Here is a 15955-nt window from a genome sequence, read left to right as displayed (position 1 = left end):
ATCGAGCGGACAGATGCATTAATCTGCGCTGGACCGCGCGTTGGGTATTTACTGTTTAGTAACATCTTAATACCATCATTTTTAAACTGATAACGGAATAATAAAAAAAAATCGTTAAGACAGACAGACACACAATTTGATTGTCGAATACAATCACTACATAGCCATATAAACATTATACATATTTCAATTAAAAAGCATGTCAAGGAAATGTGATTCATAGAATTTAGTTTACTTACGGAAAATGTTCTTAACATATTCGATGCGAGTTTAATAAATGAGATCTAACTTTTAATAAACAATTATATATTAAGTTAATTATTATTACTACTGATAAATAACATTTAAGCTTTCCTATAAAATAATATTTAAGGATTCTTATTTAAAGATACTGTGTACGTGCTTGAATTAAATCTTTTTCTGTATTAAAATGTTCTAATAAAGTATTAATTTCAGATTTGGCACGAATCTTTGTATATTGATAGATCTTCTATTAACCCCGGTAGTGTTTATTACCAATTATTGTCAATTAGTGTAAATTATAACATCAATCAATAACTGTCATAAATAGGGCGTACCCGAGATACAAACATGAGCCGATGTTGTCTACAACAAAAACGATTGCCACACTTTACCTTTAATTGAGAATTACAGACGTGTTAATCAATAAGTGTTTTCTATCAATTACTGTAATAGATAACTTCAAACAGTAGGTGTCATACATATGGTGTACCCGAGATGTAAACATACAAGTCAGAAACGCGAGTCTTACACCCATATTGGCATTTTAAAATATACTTTTGACTGCTTAACTCTAATAACATGTATAACATATAAATAAAAATGTGTCATTTAAAGATACGTTTACACATGTGTATAATTGTTATAAAATATTCATCCCATATTGTCGTTGAATGTTCATACTATGAATTTGTTATTAAATCATAGGTATATCCCTGGCAGAATATAAAGCAGCAACAAGAGGCGAAAGAGAAATTCACTTTCTATGTGCAGAATGTTGCAGAAGCATTCCCACTATTCATAGTGTGCCTGAGGACGAAAGGGTATCACATGTTGACCCAGATTTAACACAGGTATTCGCTCATAACAAATGCTTTCCGTTTTCTGAATTTCAGTTATTTTTGTTGATATTGTATCACAAAGATTACTCAATCTTTCTGTTTATGTTGTTTGAACACATAAATGTTTCTCCTTTAGTTAGTAGAACCTGATAGTGCTGACGCGACATTTCTGAATGGGGACGTTTATTCTCCTATGGCCGCCCCGGTTGCAGAATCAACAGTAATCCATCACGTAAGTATATTATATAATAGTCCCTTCCGCGAATAAGTTTGATTATAATTGTGCGGTTCTGACGATATTAAACAGCTGATATTAGAATATAATTTTATTACATACACATTACTTACAAAATTACTTTCCGTTTTAATAGGAGCATGGCTCATTACAACCTGTGTTTGTAATGTTTTTAAAGTATTAAAGATTTTGGAAATGTTTGATAATATTTTGTGAAAGTTTGTGTTAATTATTACGGATGTTTGAAATGTTTGATATTATTCATCAAGGCTCATTACAAACTGTGTTTTAAAATTATTTTAAAAATGAGTTAATAAATGGAAATGTTTGATAATTTTTTGAATTGTGTTTTCATTCATAAATCTGTGTTATTTATTTCATTTAATATGCTAAAATTGATGCTTTGTATGTTTTCAATAAAAACAAATGTTAGTATCGTGAGTCTGTATTGTTATAAATTATGAATAAAATTATGAATATAACACATTTCTATTTTTATTTTTTTCCCCATGTATTATTCGTTTTGTGTATTCAGCATTCCTTTTAAAGTCAAAAATGTTATTTAATACATTTTTTTCACAAAGAGTATTATATATATGACAAAATATTTCGTTGCACGCTGTCATTTAATTTGGGGCGAGTTGTCTTTTATTTGGGGCGAGTTGTCTTTCGATTGGGGCGAGTTGTCCAATATATTTGGGGCGACTTGTCCATATTTTCGGGGCGACTTGTCCTGGGGCGAGTTGGCTTTGGGGCGAGTTGTCTGGTAACCATCGCGACAATATGCCTCAACTTAATGAAACTTAGCCCCCTTTATCATTCGTTCGAATGAACGTCATCAATGATGACGTCCAATACATCACTCATTCCATATGTATGATGTGACTTTAAAATAGAAAATATGTTTACAAAATGCGTAGTGCATTTCGAAACTGAGTCTTAACGCAAGTGCGTAATATTGTTATCAGAAATAAAGCTGAATAATTCCTTACATAAAATTAAACGTTTCTAACTATTTAAAGATTGTGCTTATTGACATTAATTAAAATTTTGTTAATTAAAAATAATTAAAATGATAAAATAAGTTAAAATAAAAATTAAGACATAACAATTATTTCGTGAGATTGTGCTTTTAATTGGATTACATCTTCTCCTCCTTCTTTCAATTAGAATTCCTATTCTATTATATGGGCTGTTTTTATTTATTTGCTCTAAAACAATCAGAAAACTTTTGGATGAATAATTTGAACGCATGCATACATAAATCTAACAATAAGTTCAAACAGTTTAAATATATAGATAGAATAAAAAGAATTCTTAAACAAGCTATTCTTTACGTTAATGTTACTATATAATTGAATCAACAAAAAGAATACACAGCAAATACAACATATTTGTGAATGTACACTGATTGCAATGATTACAAATCAGTTTAAAGCATGATAGTGTTTGTTGGGAAACAAAAGAAGTATTACGTTATATTTGTTATAAAAAAGGAAGTAGTGATTTATTATTAAGCATTGCCAATTATCAATTTTATTTATTTCGCTTAAATGATTTTCGTTTGTGTTGCAACATACACTGCAATATATATTAAGCATATATATATACTCAGTGATTAAGATCTGCGTAAAAAGCTCCAGTCGATTCGTTTTCGATGATGAAGACATAATTTACAAACTGTGAAATCATTTTGAATAATTTGATAGGAACAAAAGCTATGGAACGGTCTATTGCAACAACTGGTTCGCATTAATACATAGTGTCAAAGGGTATCAATCTTTCTGAATGTGTTGCTATGTGGGTAAAGACCATGAATTTTTATAAATGTTGCTTTGAAATTGTTTAGGGATTCATTACATTTGATTGTATTTAAACAATAATTGTAAATAGGTGGAATACAGAATTTGAAATGAAAAATTAATAATGGTAATGAATTTGACAATTTATAACAACATTGGTTTTCAATTAAAAATGAAAGTATATATACAATTATAGATTAATAGCTGCGCTGATTATTGAAAAATCGTTCATTTAGTGATGCATGCATAGAATTTGGCATAATTTACCTTTAGGTACCTCTTTCTTCAAAAAGCACGTTAGCCACTTGAAAATTCAAAATGGCGGCATTGTTTTCAGGATGGCCGCCAATACTCTATTTTCAGCAAGATGTACTAGTAGGGTCAATATATGAAAAAAATACCTTCAACCACCAAAAAATTGCTACAAAGTGTATTTTACCTGATCCCGGTAGGGTAGAAGGTCCTTTAAAACATATCAAAAGTTTACCGAGATCGGACCTCCGGAAAGCTGTTTTTTTACACGATGGCCGCCAAGATAGCAACCAATTACCTATTAATGATCACAACTATGTAACTATACAATCAAATTTTAATGAATGTGTTGTCGATACCTAACTTTCAAGGGGCAAAGAACACATAAAGATCATCAGACATTGTTTAAGTTTACAATAGTACACACAAATCCAACATGGCGTCCGAAATGGCCGCCGAGATGGCCACCAAAACCTATAAATGATCATGACTATGTAAATATCCACTCAAATTTGATTATTTTGGTGGCTATATATAGTTTTCAAGGGGGCAAAAAACACAATAAGATCATCATACATTGTTTAAGTTTATTATATTACACACAAATCCAACATGGCGTCCAACATGGCGTCCAACATGGCCGCCAAGATGGCCATCAAAAACATATTAAATGATCATAACTATTTAACTATCCACTCCAATTGTATGAATTTGGTGTCTATACCAAGGTTTCGAGTTTCGAGGGGCAAAAAACACATAAAGATCATCAGACATTGTTTAAGTTTACAATAGCACACACAAATCCAACATGGCGTCTAAAATGACCGCAAAGATGGCCGCCAAACCATATTAATGATCATAGATATGTAAATATCCACTCAAATTTGACTATTTTGGTGGCTTTACATAGGTTTCAAGGGACAAAGAACACATTAAGATCATCAGACATAGTTTAAGTTTATTATATTACACACAAATCCAACATGGCGTCCAAAATGGACTCCAAGATGGCCACCAAAATATATTAATGATCATAACTTTGTAACTTTCCCCTTACAAATGATGATTTTGGTGTCTATACCAAGGTTTCGAGTGGCCAAGAACACTTGACGATTGTCAGACATAGTTCAAGCGTATTATGTTACACAGAAATCTCACATGGCGTCAAACGACACAATACGGAGGACCACAAGTCCGTTACTTTTGACGTGATGACGTGTTATGTGAAACGCCAAAGTTTGGACCTGCCGTAATTTTTGGATTTTGCCAAGGGTATTGATATTTTTCAGCTTCAGGCAACACTGAATTTGCAGGGAATGATGCGTATTTTGCACCAGAAAATACAGTACCCTGGGCTGCAATTGTCATTCAAATTCTTGCCTATGATTAATATGTACAATGGGGACAAAGCGTGCATTCTGTCAACATAAACCTAAGTTTGCAACCTTGCCACAACCTTCACACCATTGTAACGTTTGACCAACCCTAGTATTGTAAGACTGCCGAAATCATCACTGATGCACCACAAAGCAGTTTAAAAAGCTGATTAGAATTTGGGATGTTTCATAAGCGTATTGCTTGCAGGGAGGGAGGGGGGCAAAGGATCCCTCGTGGCAGAAACCACTCAAAAACATACTTGAGGCAGTCTTTAGAGAAAATGCGCAAAATTGTACACATTGTGACACGAAAAACTGTCCAGAGGGCTTCACGGGACCATCTTCTTGTTGAAGAGTGCATACACAGCCAGCTAACAGCCGAAATGACCCACGACGATCCAGACATTCAGATACTGCTGGATCATGCAAAGGATTTGTACTCGTGCCTTCTTAGGGGCAAAATGACGCTAGCAGATGATATGTTATGCGATTTATATTAAACTCGAGAGGGCTACAGAGAAGAAGAAACATGAACTTGCCCAGAAGTCAAAGACAAGCATAGTATGACTGAATTATCAGCTTATGATTAACAATTCAAGGGTGTTGATCAAAGCATATCGTACTGGGTGTTGGCTGATGCATTTGCATGCAGTGCCCGATTTGCTATCCATCTTTGCTGCAAATAAGCGACCTAGAGGAAACGCACCCAGACGTTTATCAAAAGTTCGGTATTGGTTTTCACGTTGTTCGTAGGATTCATCAGTGCTATGCTGGGCTAGGACGTGATCTTGTCATTGCGCACACATTGATGATGTGTTTATAGAGCACATGTGGTTTAACTCGCGGCAGTAAAATGGCCGAGGAAATGCAAACCTCTTGGACCCTATCTGCATCATCCGAGCACAACAGTGGGATGCAGGATTTCACAGATCTGATCTATACTTCAATTCCACAACACAAAGATTCAACTGAGGCGTGCATCAAAGGGGATTCTTTTGATCTATAGAAAATGTAGACACATATTACAACCTGCTCTACATACACAGCTAACCCTTCTCTGAGAAACATGGTCAATAAGATAGTGACTGGGTTAGATGTGAATGTTCATGCAGTTGAGGCGGTTGGGAAAACGATCATAAGAGATATCATAGAAAAGTCGGTCTTTGCTTATAAATTCACGAGAGAATACAGAGCCAAAGCTTTTGTGAATAGCTTGGCTGTTTAGATCGCTTCTGACCGTGCTTTTTATCCTGCTCTTCTGTTCCAACGTTTCCGGGTGGTGTCAAAATCTGGAGATCCTTTCCGTGCAGTCGTATTGTCTTTTAAACTGAGCTCCCATCCTGCTGCCTTCTTTGAAACCAAGAACATACTGTGTACAGCAGATAAGCCTCAGATCGCTCAGGCAATTTGAGAGTATGCTATAGACACGCCATGTGAGGCTGGGATTAACTGTATTCATGAAACAGATGCATGATGGTGGTATTTGCTAAATCCTTGACCATGGAGTAAGGCGACTTATATAACGCAATAGCCGAGTCTTATAAAGATCCATAGAAAATACATTACGGACAAGCGCCAGTGGGGTTCGATTGCTACGAAGACGGTCATTATAACAAAGACAACACGCACCGGGGATGATGAAACAAACGTGAATCATATTGTGAGTTTCAGCAAAGAAGCAGAATACTAATGTAAAAAAGGAATACTTTTTGTCTCGTGACAGAAACAAAGCCGGCACGATTGCTCTGATTTTGTTTCTTATATATAGTATTATAGAAATTTTGTTCATATAAAATTTGTTAAGTTTAATGTATTAATATTCGTGATTATTGTTTTTAGGAAATGTAGTTGTATGATGTTTTTTTTTCATTTCATATTGTAAAACTTTGTAACTCAATAATTGTTTACATACCGGATTGCATTTAGTAATAAATTGTTATTAGCTTTTTTATGATTGTGTTTATTAAAATAAGCCCCATTTAGTTCGTCTTGTTTTGAAAACGTGTGAAATGTTAAACGTTTATTATGACGGCATGCTTTTATTTTCTGTTCAAAGATTGTTTTATGAGACATTTTGTATGATAGTTTGGTTTAATTAAAGAATATTGGAATGTCTATGTGTTAGTTATGTTTTGAAAACGTGTGAATTGACGAAAATTAATTAAGCCGGCATGCTTTTATTGTCTGGTCAAAGATTTATTAATAAGACAAACGGTATGACAGTTTGGCGTGATTAAAGAATAAATAAGGTAACACGCTTAACCAGACAACAATGCTGTTTGCAAAGTAATTATAAGGGCTGACTATATATAAAGAGGGTATCTGAATGAGCCTAAAGTATGTGTTTTGTTTGTGTCGGACAATACTATTTGTGACTTGGAATACGATTGCTATATAGTTGTGTGGGTTTCAGTGCATCTGCCATGTGTTCAAACATATATGTGCTTATTTGATGTCGGATACAATAATTTTCTAGTGTTAGTTAGTTTTATGTTTGTGTTTCTGCAATGGCAGAAGTGGCAAATTGTATACATTGTGGAAAGACAGTTGGGCAGAGGCAACGTGCTGTTTCTCGTGCTGCTCCAGTCGATTCGTTTTCGATGATGAAGACATAATTTACAAACTGTGAAATCATTTTGAATAATTTGATAGGAACAAAAGCTATGGAACGGTCTATTGCAACAACTGGTTCGCATTAATACATAGTGTCAAAGGGTATCAATCTTTCTGAATGTGTTGCTATGTGGGTAAAGACCATGAATTTTTATAAATGTTGCTTTGAAATTGTTTAGGGATTCATTACATTTGATTGTATTTAAACAATAATTGTAAATAGGTGGAATACAGAATTTGAAATGAAAAATTTAATAATGGTAATGAATTTGACAATTTATAACAACATTGGTTTTCAATTAAAAATGAAAGTATATATACAATTATAGATTAATAGCTGCGCTGATTATTGAAAAATCGTTCATTTAGTGATGCATGCATAGAATTTGGCATAATTTACCTTTAGGTACCTCTTTCTTCAAAAAGCACGTTAGCCACTTGAAAATTCAAAATGGCGGCATTGTTTTCAGGATGGCCGCCAATACTCTATTTTCAGCAAGATGTACTAGTAGGGTCAATATATGAAAAAAATACCTTCAACCACCAAAAAATTGCTACAAAGTGTATTTTACCTGATCCCGGTAGGGTAGAAGGTCCTTTAAAACATATCAAAAGTTTACCGAGATCGGACCTCCGGAAAGCTGTTTTTTTACACGATGGCCGCCAAGATAGCAACCAATTACCTATTAATGATCACAACTATGTAACTGTACAATCAAATTTTAATGAATGTGTTGTCGATACCTAACTTTCAAGGGGCAAAGAACACATAAAGATCATCAGACATTGTTTAAGTTTACAATAGTACACACAAATCCAACATGGCGTCCGAAATGGCCGCCGAGATGGCCACCAAAACCTATAAATGATCATGACTATGTAAATATCCACTCAAATTTGATTATTTTGGTGGCTATATATAGTTTTCAAGGGGGCAAAAAACACAATAAGATCATCATACATTGTTTAAGTTTATTATATTACACACAAATCCAACATGGCGTCCAACATGGCGTCCAACATGGCCGCCAAGATGGCCATCAAAAACATATTAAATGATCATAACTATTTAACTATCCACTCCAATTGTATGAATTTGGTGTCTATACCAAGGTTTCGAGTTTCGAGGGGCAAAAAACACATAAAGATCATCAGACATTGTTTAAGTTTACAATAGCACACACAAATCCAACATGGCGTCTAAAATGACCGCAAAGATGGCCGCCAAACCATATTAATGATCATAGATATGTAAATATCCACTCAAATTTGACTATTTTGGTGGCTTTACATAGGTTTCAAGGGACAAAGAACACATTAAGATCATCAGACATAGTTTAAGTTTATTATATTACACACAAATCCAACATGGCGTCCAAAATGGACTCCAAGATGGCCATCAAAATATATTAATGATCATAACTTTGTAACTTTCCCCTTACAAATGATGATTTTGGTGTCTATACCAAGGTTTCGAGTGGCCAAGAACACTTGACGATTGTCAGACATAGTTCAAGCGTATTATGTTACACAGAAATCTCACATGGCGTCAAACGACACAATACGGAGGACCACAAGTCCGTTACTTTTGACGTGATGACGTGTTATGTGAAACGCCAAAGTTTGGACCTGCCGTAATTTTTGGATTTTGCCAAGGGTATTGATATTTTTCAGCTTCAGGCAACACTGAATTTGCAGGGAATGATGCGTATTTTGCACCAGAAAATACAGTACCCTGGGCTGCAATTGTCATTCAAATTCTTGCCTATGATTAATATGTACAATGGGGACAAAGCGTGCATTCTGTCAACATAAACCTAAGTTTGCAACCTTGCCACAACCTTCACACCATTGTAACGTTTGACCAACCCTTGTATTGTAAGACTGCCGAAATCATCACTGATGCACCACAAAGCAGTTTAAAAAGCTGATTAGAATTTGGGATGTTTCATAAGCGTATTGCTTGCAGGGAGGGAGGGGGGCAAAGGATCCCTCGTGGCAGAAACAACTCAAAAACATACTTGAGGCAGTCTTTAGAGAAAATGCGCAAAATTGTACACATTGTGACACGAAAAACTGTCCAGAGGGCTTCACGGGACCATCTTCTTGTTGAAGAGTGCATACACAGCCAGCTAACAGCCGAAATGACCCACGACGATCCAGACATTCAGATACTGCTGGATCATGCAAAGGATTTGTACTCGTGCCTTCTTAGGGGCAAAATGACGCTAGCAGATGATATGTTATGCGATTTATATTAAACTCGAGAGGGCTACAGAGAAGAAGAAACATGAACTTGCCCAGAAGTCAAAGACAAGCATAGTATGACTGAATTATCAGCTTATGATTAACAATTCAAGGGTGTTGATCAAAGCATATCGTACTGGGTGTTGGCTGATGCATTTGCATGCAGTGCCCGATTTGCTATCCATCTTTGCTGCAAATAAGCGACCTAGAGGAAACGCACCCAGACGTTTATCAAAAGTTCGGTATTGGTTTTCACGTTGTTCGTAGGATTCATCAGTGCTATGCTGGGCTAGGACGTGATCTTGTCATTGCGCACACATTGATGATGTGTTTATAGAGCACATGTGGTTTAACTCGCGGCAGTAAAATGGCCGAGGAAATGCAAACCTCTTGGACCCTATCTGCATCATCCGAGCACAACAGTGGGATGCAGGATTTCACAGATCTGATCTATACTTCAATTCCACAACACAAAGATTCAACTGAGGCGTGCATCAAAGGGGATTCTTTTGATCTATAGAAAATGTAGACACATATTACAACCTGCTCTACATACACAGCTAACCCTTCTCTGAGAAACATGGTCAATAAGATAGTGACTGGGTTAGATGTGAATGTTCATGCAGTTGAGGCGGTTGGGAAAACGATCATAAGAGATATCATAGAAAAGTCGGTCTTTGCTTATAAATTCACGAGAGAATACAGAGCCAAAGCTTTTGTGAATAGCTTGGCTGTTTAGATCGCTTCTGACCGTGCTTTTTATCCTGCTCTTCTGTTCCAACGTTTCCGGGTGGTGTCAAAATCTGGAGATCCTTTCCGTGCAGTCGTATTGTCTTTTAAACTGAGCTCCCATCCTGCTGCCTTCTTTGAAACCAAGAACATACTGTGTACAGCAGATAAGCCTCAGATCGCTCAGGCAATTTGAGAGTATGCTATAGACACGCCATGTGAGGCTGGGATTAACTGTATTCATGAAACAGATGCATGATGGTGGTATTTGCTAAATCCTTGACCATGGAGTAAGGCGACTTATATAACGCAATAGCCGAGTCTTATAAAGATCCATAGAAAATACATTACGGACAAGCGCCAGTGGGGTTCGATTGCTACGAAGACGGTCATTATAACAAAGACAACACGCACCGGGGATGATGAAACAAACGTGAATCATATTGTGAGTTTCAGCAAAGAAGCAGAATACTAATGTAAAAAAGGAATACTTTTTGTCTCGTGACAGAAACAAAGCCGGCACGATTGCTCTGATCAGCACAACTCTGCCTTAAATGGGATGTTAGTTGTTCTGTCTTGAGTGGATGCAGACGTTGAAATTGTTAAAGAAACAGTATAACGATCCTATCTACTTCAGCTTTGATGTAAATAAATAGTCAAAGGAACACAAAGTGTATAATATTAACCTTTTGGAAGTACTCATGTTTATTCAGGCTGTAATTAATATTCAATGATTTTCAGCAACGATAAAGAATAAAGTCTACAGAAATTACTAAATCCTGATCCTATTTTGAAGTCATGTGCTAGTTCATTCTTTCTTCCAAATGTCATAAATGGAAGCTTATGATTATTCAACTGCTTAATAATAACCTCAACTCAATTAAAGTGATATATTATAGACTTAAAAAAATATCTGATGAAGTTAATGTGTTCTTTGCACCCTGAAACCTATCTATAGACACCAAAATCGAGATATAAAATTTAGAGGAAAGTAACATAGTTAAGATCATTAATATATTTTGGCGGCCATCTTGGCAGTTATTTTTGACACCATGTTGGATTTCTGTGTGACATTATTAACTTACACTTTGCCTGACGAAATAAATGTGTTCTTTGCATCCCGAAACCTGGGTTTAGACACCAAATTCATCAAATTTGAGTGGATAGTTACATAGCTATGATCATAAATAGATTTTTGCGGCCATCTTGGCGGTCATTTTGGAAGCCATGTTGACTTTGTGTGTACTATATTAACCTTAAACAATGTCTGAATTTATAATCAAACTAGTCAAATTGTTGTGTACGAAATCAAAATCAAGTAATATTCACAGCAGTAAAACCTTTTAGAGAATTTGTTTCTTTTTTTTTCTTTTTCCAATCCTGACGGTGTCCATCTTGAAAACGGGCGCCATTTTGAAATATTGTATTAGCTAACGTGCTTTATCAAATCTATAGTTACTGAAGAGTGTATTTGCCAAATTTGGTGCTTGCATCACAAACTGAACGATTTCTTGATATATAGACTTAATCTGCTGAGCCATAATGAGAAAACAATTGTAATATTTATTTCAATATTCACACTTAGCATGTTTTTGCAAAAGTATGCTTTAAAAAGAGATAAACATGAAGCGTGTTTTTATTGAGTAAAATGGAAATTTGTAACTATCGACATCTTAGATGAGAAGAACATGTAAGGTGAAGTATTTAATAATGAAGATTAGATAAATTCATTTCAATTTTTTAATGTTTATAATGGTTGAATGGTTGAATGGAACAAAATATACGAAATCCAACATTGAATAATTTACATCATAGTTGAAATGCATGCTCAGTTTGACATCAAAATAATACTATAGGCCAAAGTGATCATAATTATCAATCAATCAAAACAAAGTTATAACTAATGCAATATATTTTTTAAGAATTTGATTAAGTTAAATTTTGGTTAAGTGAGTTCCTTAACTCCATTGTGTGCTAAGAATAATTTATTGTGATAGTTTGTTTTAAGCATTTTTCAAAGTGTGATGTATTGGTACATGCCGATTGACAGAGCAAATGGTATTTCCATAATTATATCTCCTGTAGTGTTTCGAAAAGATATTTCCGAAGCATAAATGAGAAGTTTTGGAAACAATCCAAAAGCGTATTCCGTCAATATTCAGTGTGACCAGTAAGTTAATGATCCATTCTGATCGGAAAGAAGCTGAACTTACGATATTGATATGAATGCAATTTAGACTATTTAATATATGTAAAATCATACGAGTACCACGTTGTCCTTTGAATATTTGCAATTTTCGAAGGATTGTTATTAGCACGAAAACATGAATCATGGCCAGAAATACAAGAAAAGTTAATATCTCAGAGAGTATTAAGATTGTTGGAAAATTCCTGAAGTGGTCAGGACGTGGTTGGATTGTCGTATTTGAGATGGTGTGCCGCAGCGGGTTTTAGTAGTATAATTGCAGTTAATAAAATGCGAATTTTCCGTGAAAGGATTATCAACATTAGCGTGTTTCCGATTGTGAGTAGTATAAATATGATTGCAATTATATCGAAAGTGGATAAACCTGATGAAATTGAATTTTCACCATTGAGAAATGCTTCCGTAAGACTTTGGTACACACTTTGGTTTTTCTTTTGCTCTTTTGACAAAGGTGTGCATGTCTATTTCTAATTTGTGTGAACGAGTTAATATATCCTGTGTGTTTTGATCGAATGTTTAAAATTTCGGTAGTAATACATTTATTGGATCAGAATACGAGATGTTTTTCATCAAATTATCCAAAATCGTATTATTAAAAAAATGCTGGAGTAACGGAAAATAATTGGATATATTTTGTCAAACATTTTGTGAACTGTTCCTCAATACGTTGACCTTGTAAGACTACTTTAAATGCGCATGGTACATCGATAACGCAGTATTTACAATCATCGATTGTTTTAGAATGATTAACACATTCCAATTTTTTATTTGATTGCATGTATGCAAGTACCTTAGAACTATTTAAGATTCTCAACTCTGGTTTCAAGACGTTTCTTACTATCTTATATTCACATATATCTTTCGTGTTTGCATTGTCCCCGTGTTTTAAGAGTTCAACGAAACAATTTGTGTTTCTAAATCGATTTCAAATATTTTATTCTGTTTGCATAAAATAGTTGAACCTGCTGCCAAACAGTCTCTCGAAAATGATTCATCGGGAAATGTGAATAATAGATCGTTTTCGTTGTAAATTAAATACCGCGGTTTTGATGTGAATCCATTAGCATCTTTTTTTCTATTATTGTCAAGAGGAGTTATACAGAAATTTAATTTATAAATTTCGTTGTCCAAACTGTTTGTCAGTGGAAACAATACCCTTATGTTTATTGAATTATCGATACGTCCATAAATAAATTCAGCCTGATTGTAGTAAAATGCCAATGCAGTGTTGCCCAATTTATGAGTCGGACATTGAATTTTTAACGACTATTCCTGTTAAATGTTTCGACATTCATTCGGAGTCTATGCTATGAATCGACCATTTACGATTGCTCAGTGATTCAATTCATATGGCATATATTAAACTGCGACCTTAGTTTGATCATTTTATCATTTACATCTAGTAATAATTTTTCAGCAATTGAATGTTGATGTTAACTAGATTCCATTTCGTCCACAATTTTATGCGCAACTGCGGAAGCATTCGCAACGAATTCATCGAATAAGTTCATATGCTCGTGAACATTCTTTGCACATGACGACCTTTCACCGTATTCGTTCGTAAATGTGTTTGTTTAAGAGGTTCCGTTGCACACAGTATATCAAACGCAATTGACTACGGTCAAAACTTTATCTGAAACATGACAATTTAGACATTACAACTATTTCGTGAGATTGTGAATTCAATTGGATTACATGGTACTATTTCAACCCTTTTGTAGATTCTTTGCCACTCATGAAGTAATGTTTAAGCTTTGGTAGCTTTAAGATGTAACAGCTTTCAAATATATTTGATTTATTCAGTATCTTGCAGTACTTGGTGTGATAGCAGAGCTGTTCAGTAATCCAATAACTGTTATTCCCGCTGCTGATTTATTCCTCTTTAATCCTTTTGCATTATTTGAAACTGGTAAATAGAAATTACTATTTTCCAACAGACAACAAAATTTGTCTTTTCACATCAATATCTCTTTCCTGATTTGTTGTTTAATTTTATTTTTTATATCACTGTATGAAAAGAGTATTCCTCTTTAATTCGATACCAAAATCACTTTTAAACTCACTATTTTAACTGAGTAATCAGCAAAAAAAGAGCTAGCTAAAAAGTATGTCACATTTTAGGGACTGTGTACTGTAATCAACTACTGTACAAAAATACATATGTAAAATGAGGAAAAATAAAATTGTAATCAATACAAACAAACGAACATGCTAGGAGAGAAAGGCACAAACATTGCATAGTAAAAACTAATAATTAAAAAAAACACATATTGACCATGTTACAGATTGACCTTGTAAAGAAACCTGATTTTCGCATTCTGAAACTTAAACCAAATGTACCTTTTTACGAGCAGCGGTATGGGTAACACAACAACACAGCTTTACATCCATATCGTATATAAATGTCGTCAACAATCATTGGTTTCTCTTGTAACGGTTCAACTCGGTGTGTCCTGCTATTTTGAACAACGTCCCTTTGTTATACTGATGTCGTCGACAGCGATGTCGCTTGTGTAACTTTTTCCAATCCTCGCCTTAAATTCGAACTGAAAATATAGATTATTATCATGTTGCATAATAAGGTTTAATAAAATATGCCCCATTTAATGATCTGCGTGAGGTGTTGAAGAGCTTGTATATTAAAGGGTTAAATTATGTTACGAGACTGGGACACTAAAATACGACACTCGGACACTAACATTCATAAAGAACTTTCCATGTACACTGAGCTGCTGATTTCGACTATCTAGCATTCAGCTTAATACTTCTCAGTCGTTATGAGTTGGTTCTCATTATTTATATGCTTTTGTATTTTATATAACTTATATATATAGTTTACCTATCTAAATGTCTTTAAGTTTAATCTAGTTTGCAACAACCACCTCCCTTTTCAGTGCATATTTTACCACTTGTTGTGGATTTTTTGTTAACCGGTCAACATCATATAAGTTACATTTATTTTCCTTGCTTTATATTTCGGTATTTTTAACATACACAACCAAGGTGTACAATTAGGCTCTTCACTATCATAATTGCATCTTCTTCCAGCCCTTGTGTGACGATGCTCTGAATAATGAACTTTATGACGTTATTTCTTGAAAGCTTTTTGAAAAGAAGGGAAGTAATTAATACTTGTTAGTTCGTTAATTGCATCGTGCCTCATAAAATTGTAATTCTGCTGCTCTGGTTTCTTCTTACCATTGAATAATCAAACCGTCATTAAATTTCACATTTGTAGTTCTCTTTAATTGCCATTTAATTTGTGTTACAATCCTATGAGGTTCTTTTTTATTTTCACGTATGCGTATTATGAATATCGCTTGGCCAAGTGTGAGTTTGAGCGCTCAAAAAACGTTTTAAACCCCCAATGCTTAGCATTGAACGATCCAAGGCGGTGATTCCAGATTTATTCA

General features: G+C 34.5%; 1 protein-coding gene across 1 annotated transcript in view; it reads right to left on the bottom strand.

The window, feature by feature from the left end:
- Positions 1-3944: 3944 nt before the first annotated feature.
- The window catches only part of LOC127858083 (MAM and LDL-receptor class A domain-containing protein 1-like), a 42069-nt gene continuing 30058 nt past the window's right edge, over positions 3945-15955 (bottom strand). Inside the window, exon 7 of the mRNA XM_052394971.1 lies at positions 3945-15088. Coding sequence (XP_052250931.1) covers positions 14999-15088 — 90 coding nt within the window. The 3' untranslated portion in view covers positions 3945-14998. The remainder of the gene's footprint in view (positions 15089-15955) is intronic.

This window comes from Dreissena polymorpha, chromosome 14, assembly GCF_020536995.1.
Source record: "Dreissena polymorpha isolate Duluth1 chromosome 14, UMN_Dpol_1.0, whole genome shotgun sequence".
In the NCBI taxonomy this organism is placed as follows: Eukaryota; Metazoa; Mollusca; class Bivalvia; order Myida; family Dreissenidae; genus Dreissena; species Dreissena polymorpha.
This window is presented reverse-complemented; position numbering and strand designations above follow the sequence as displayed.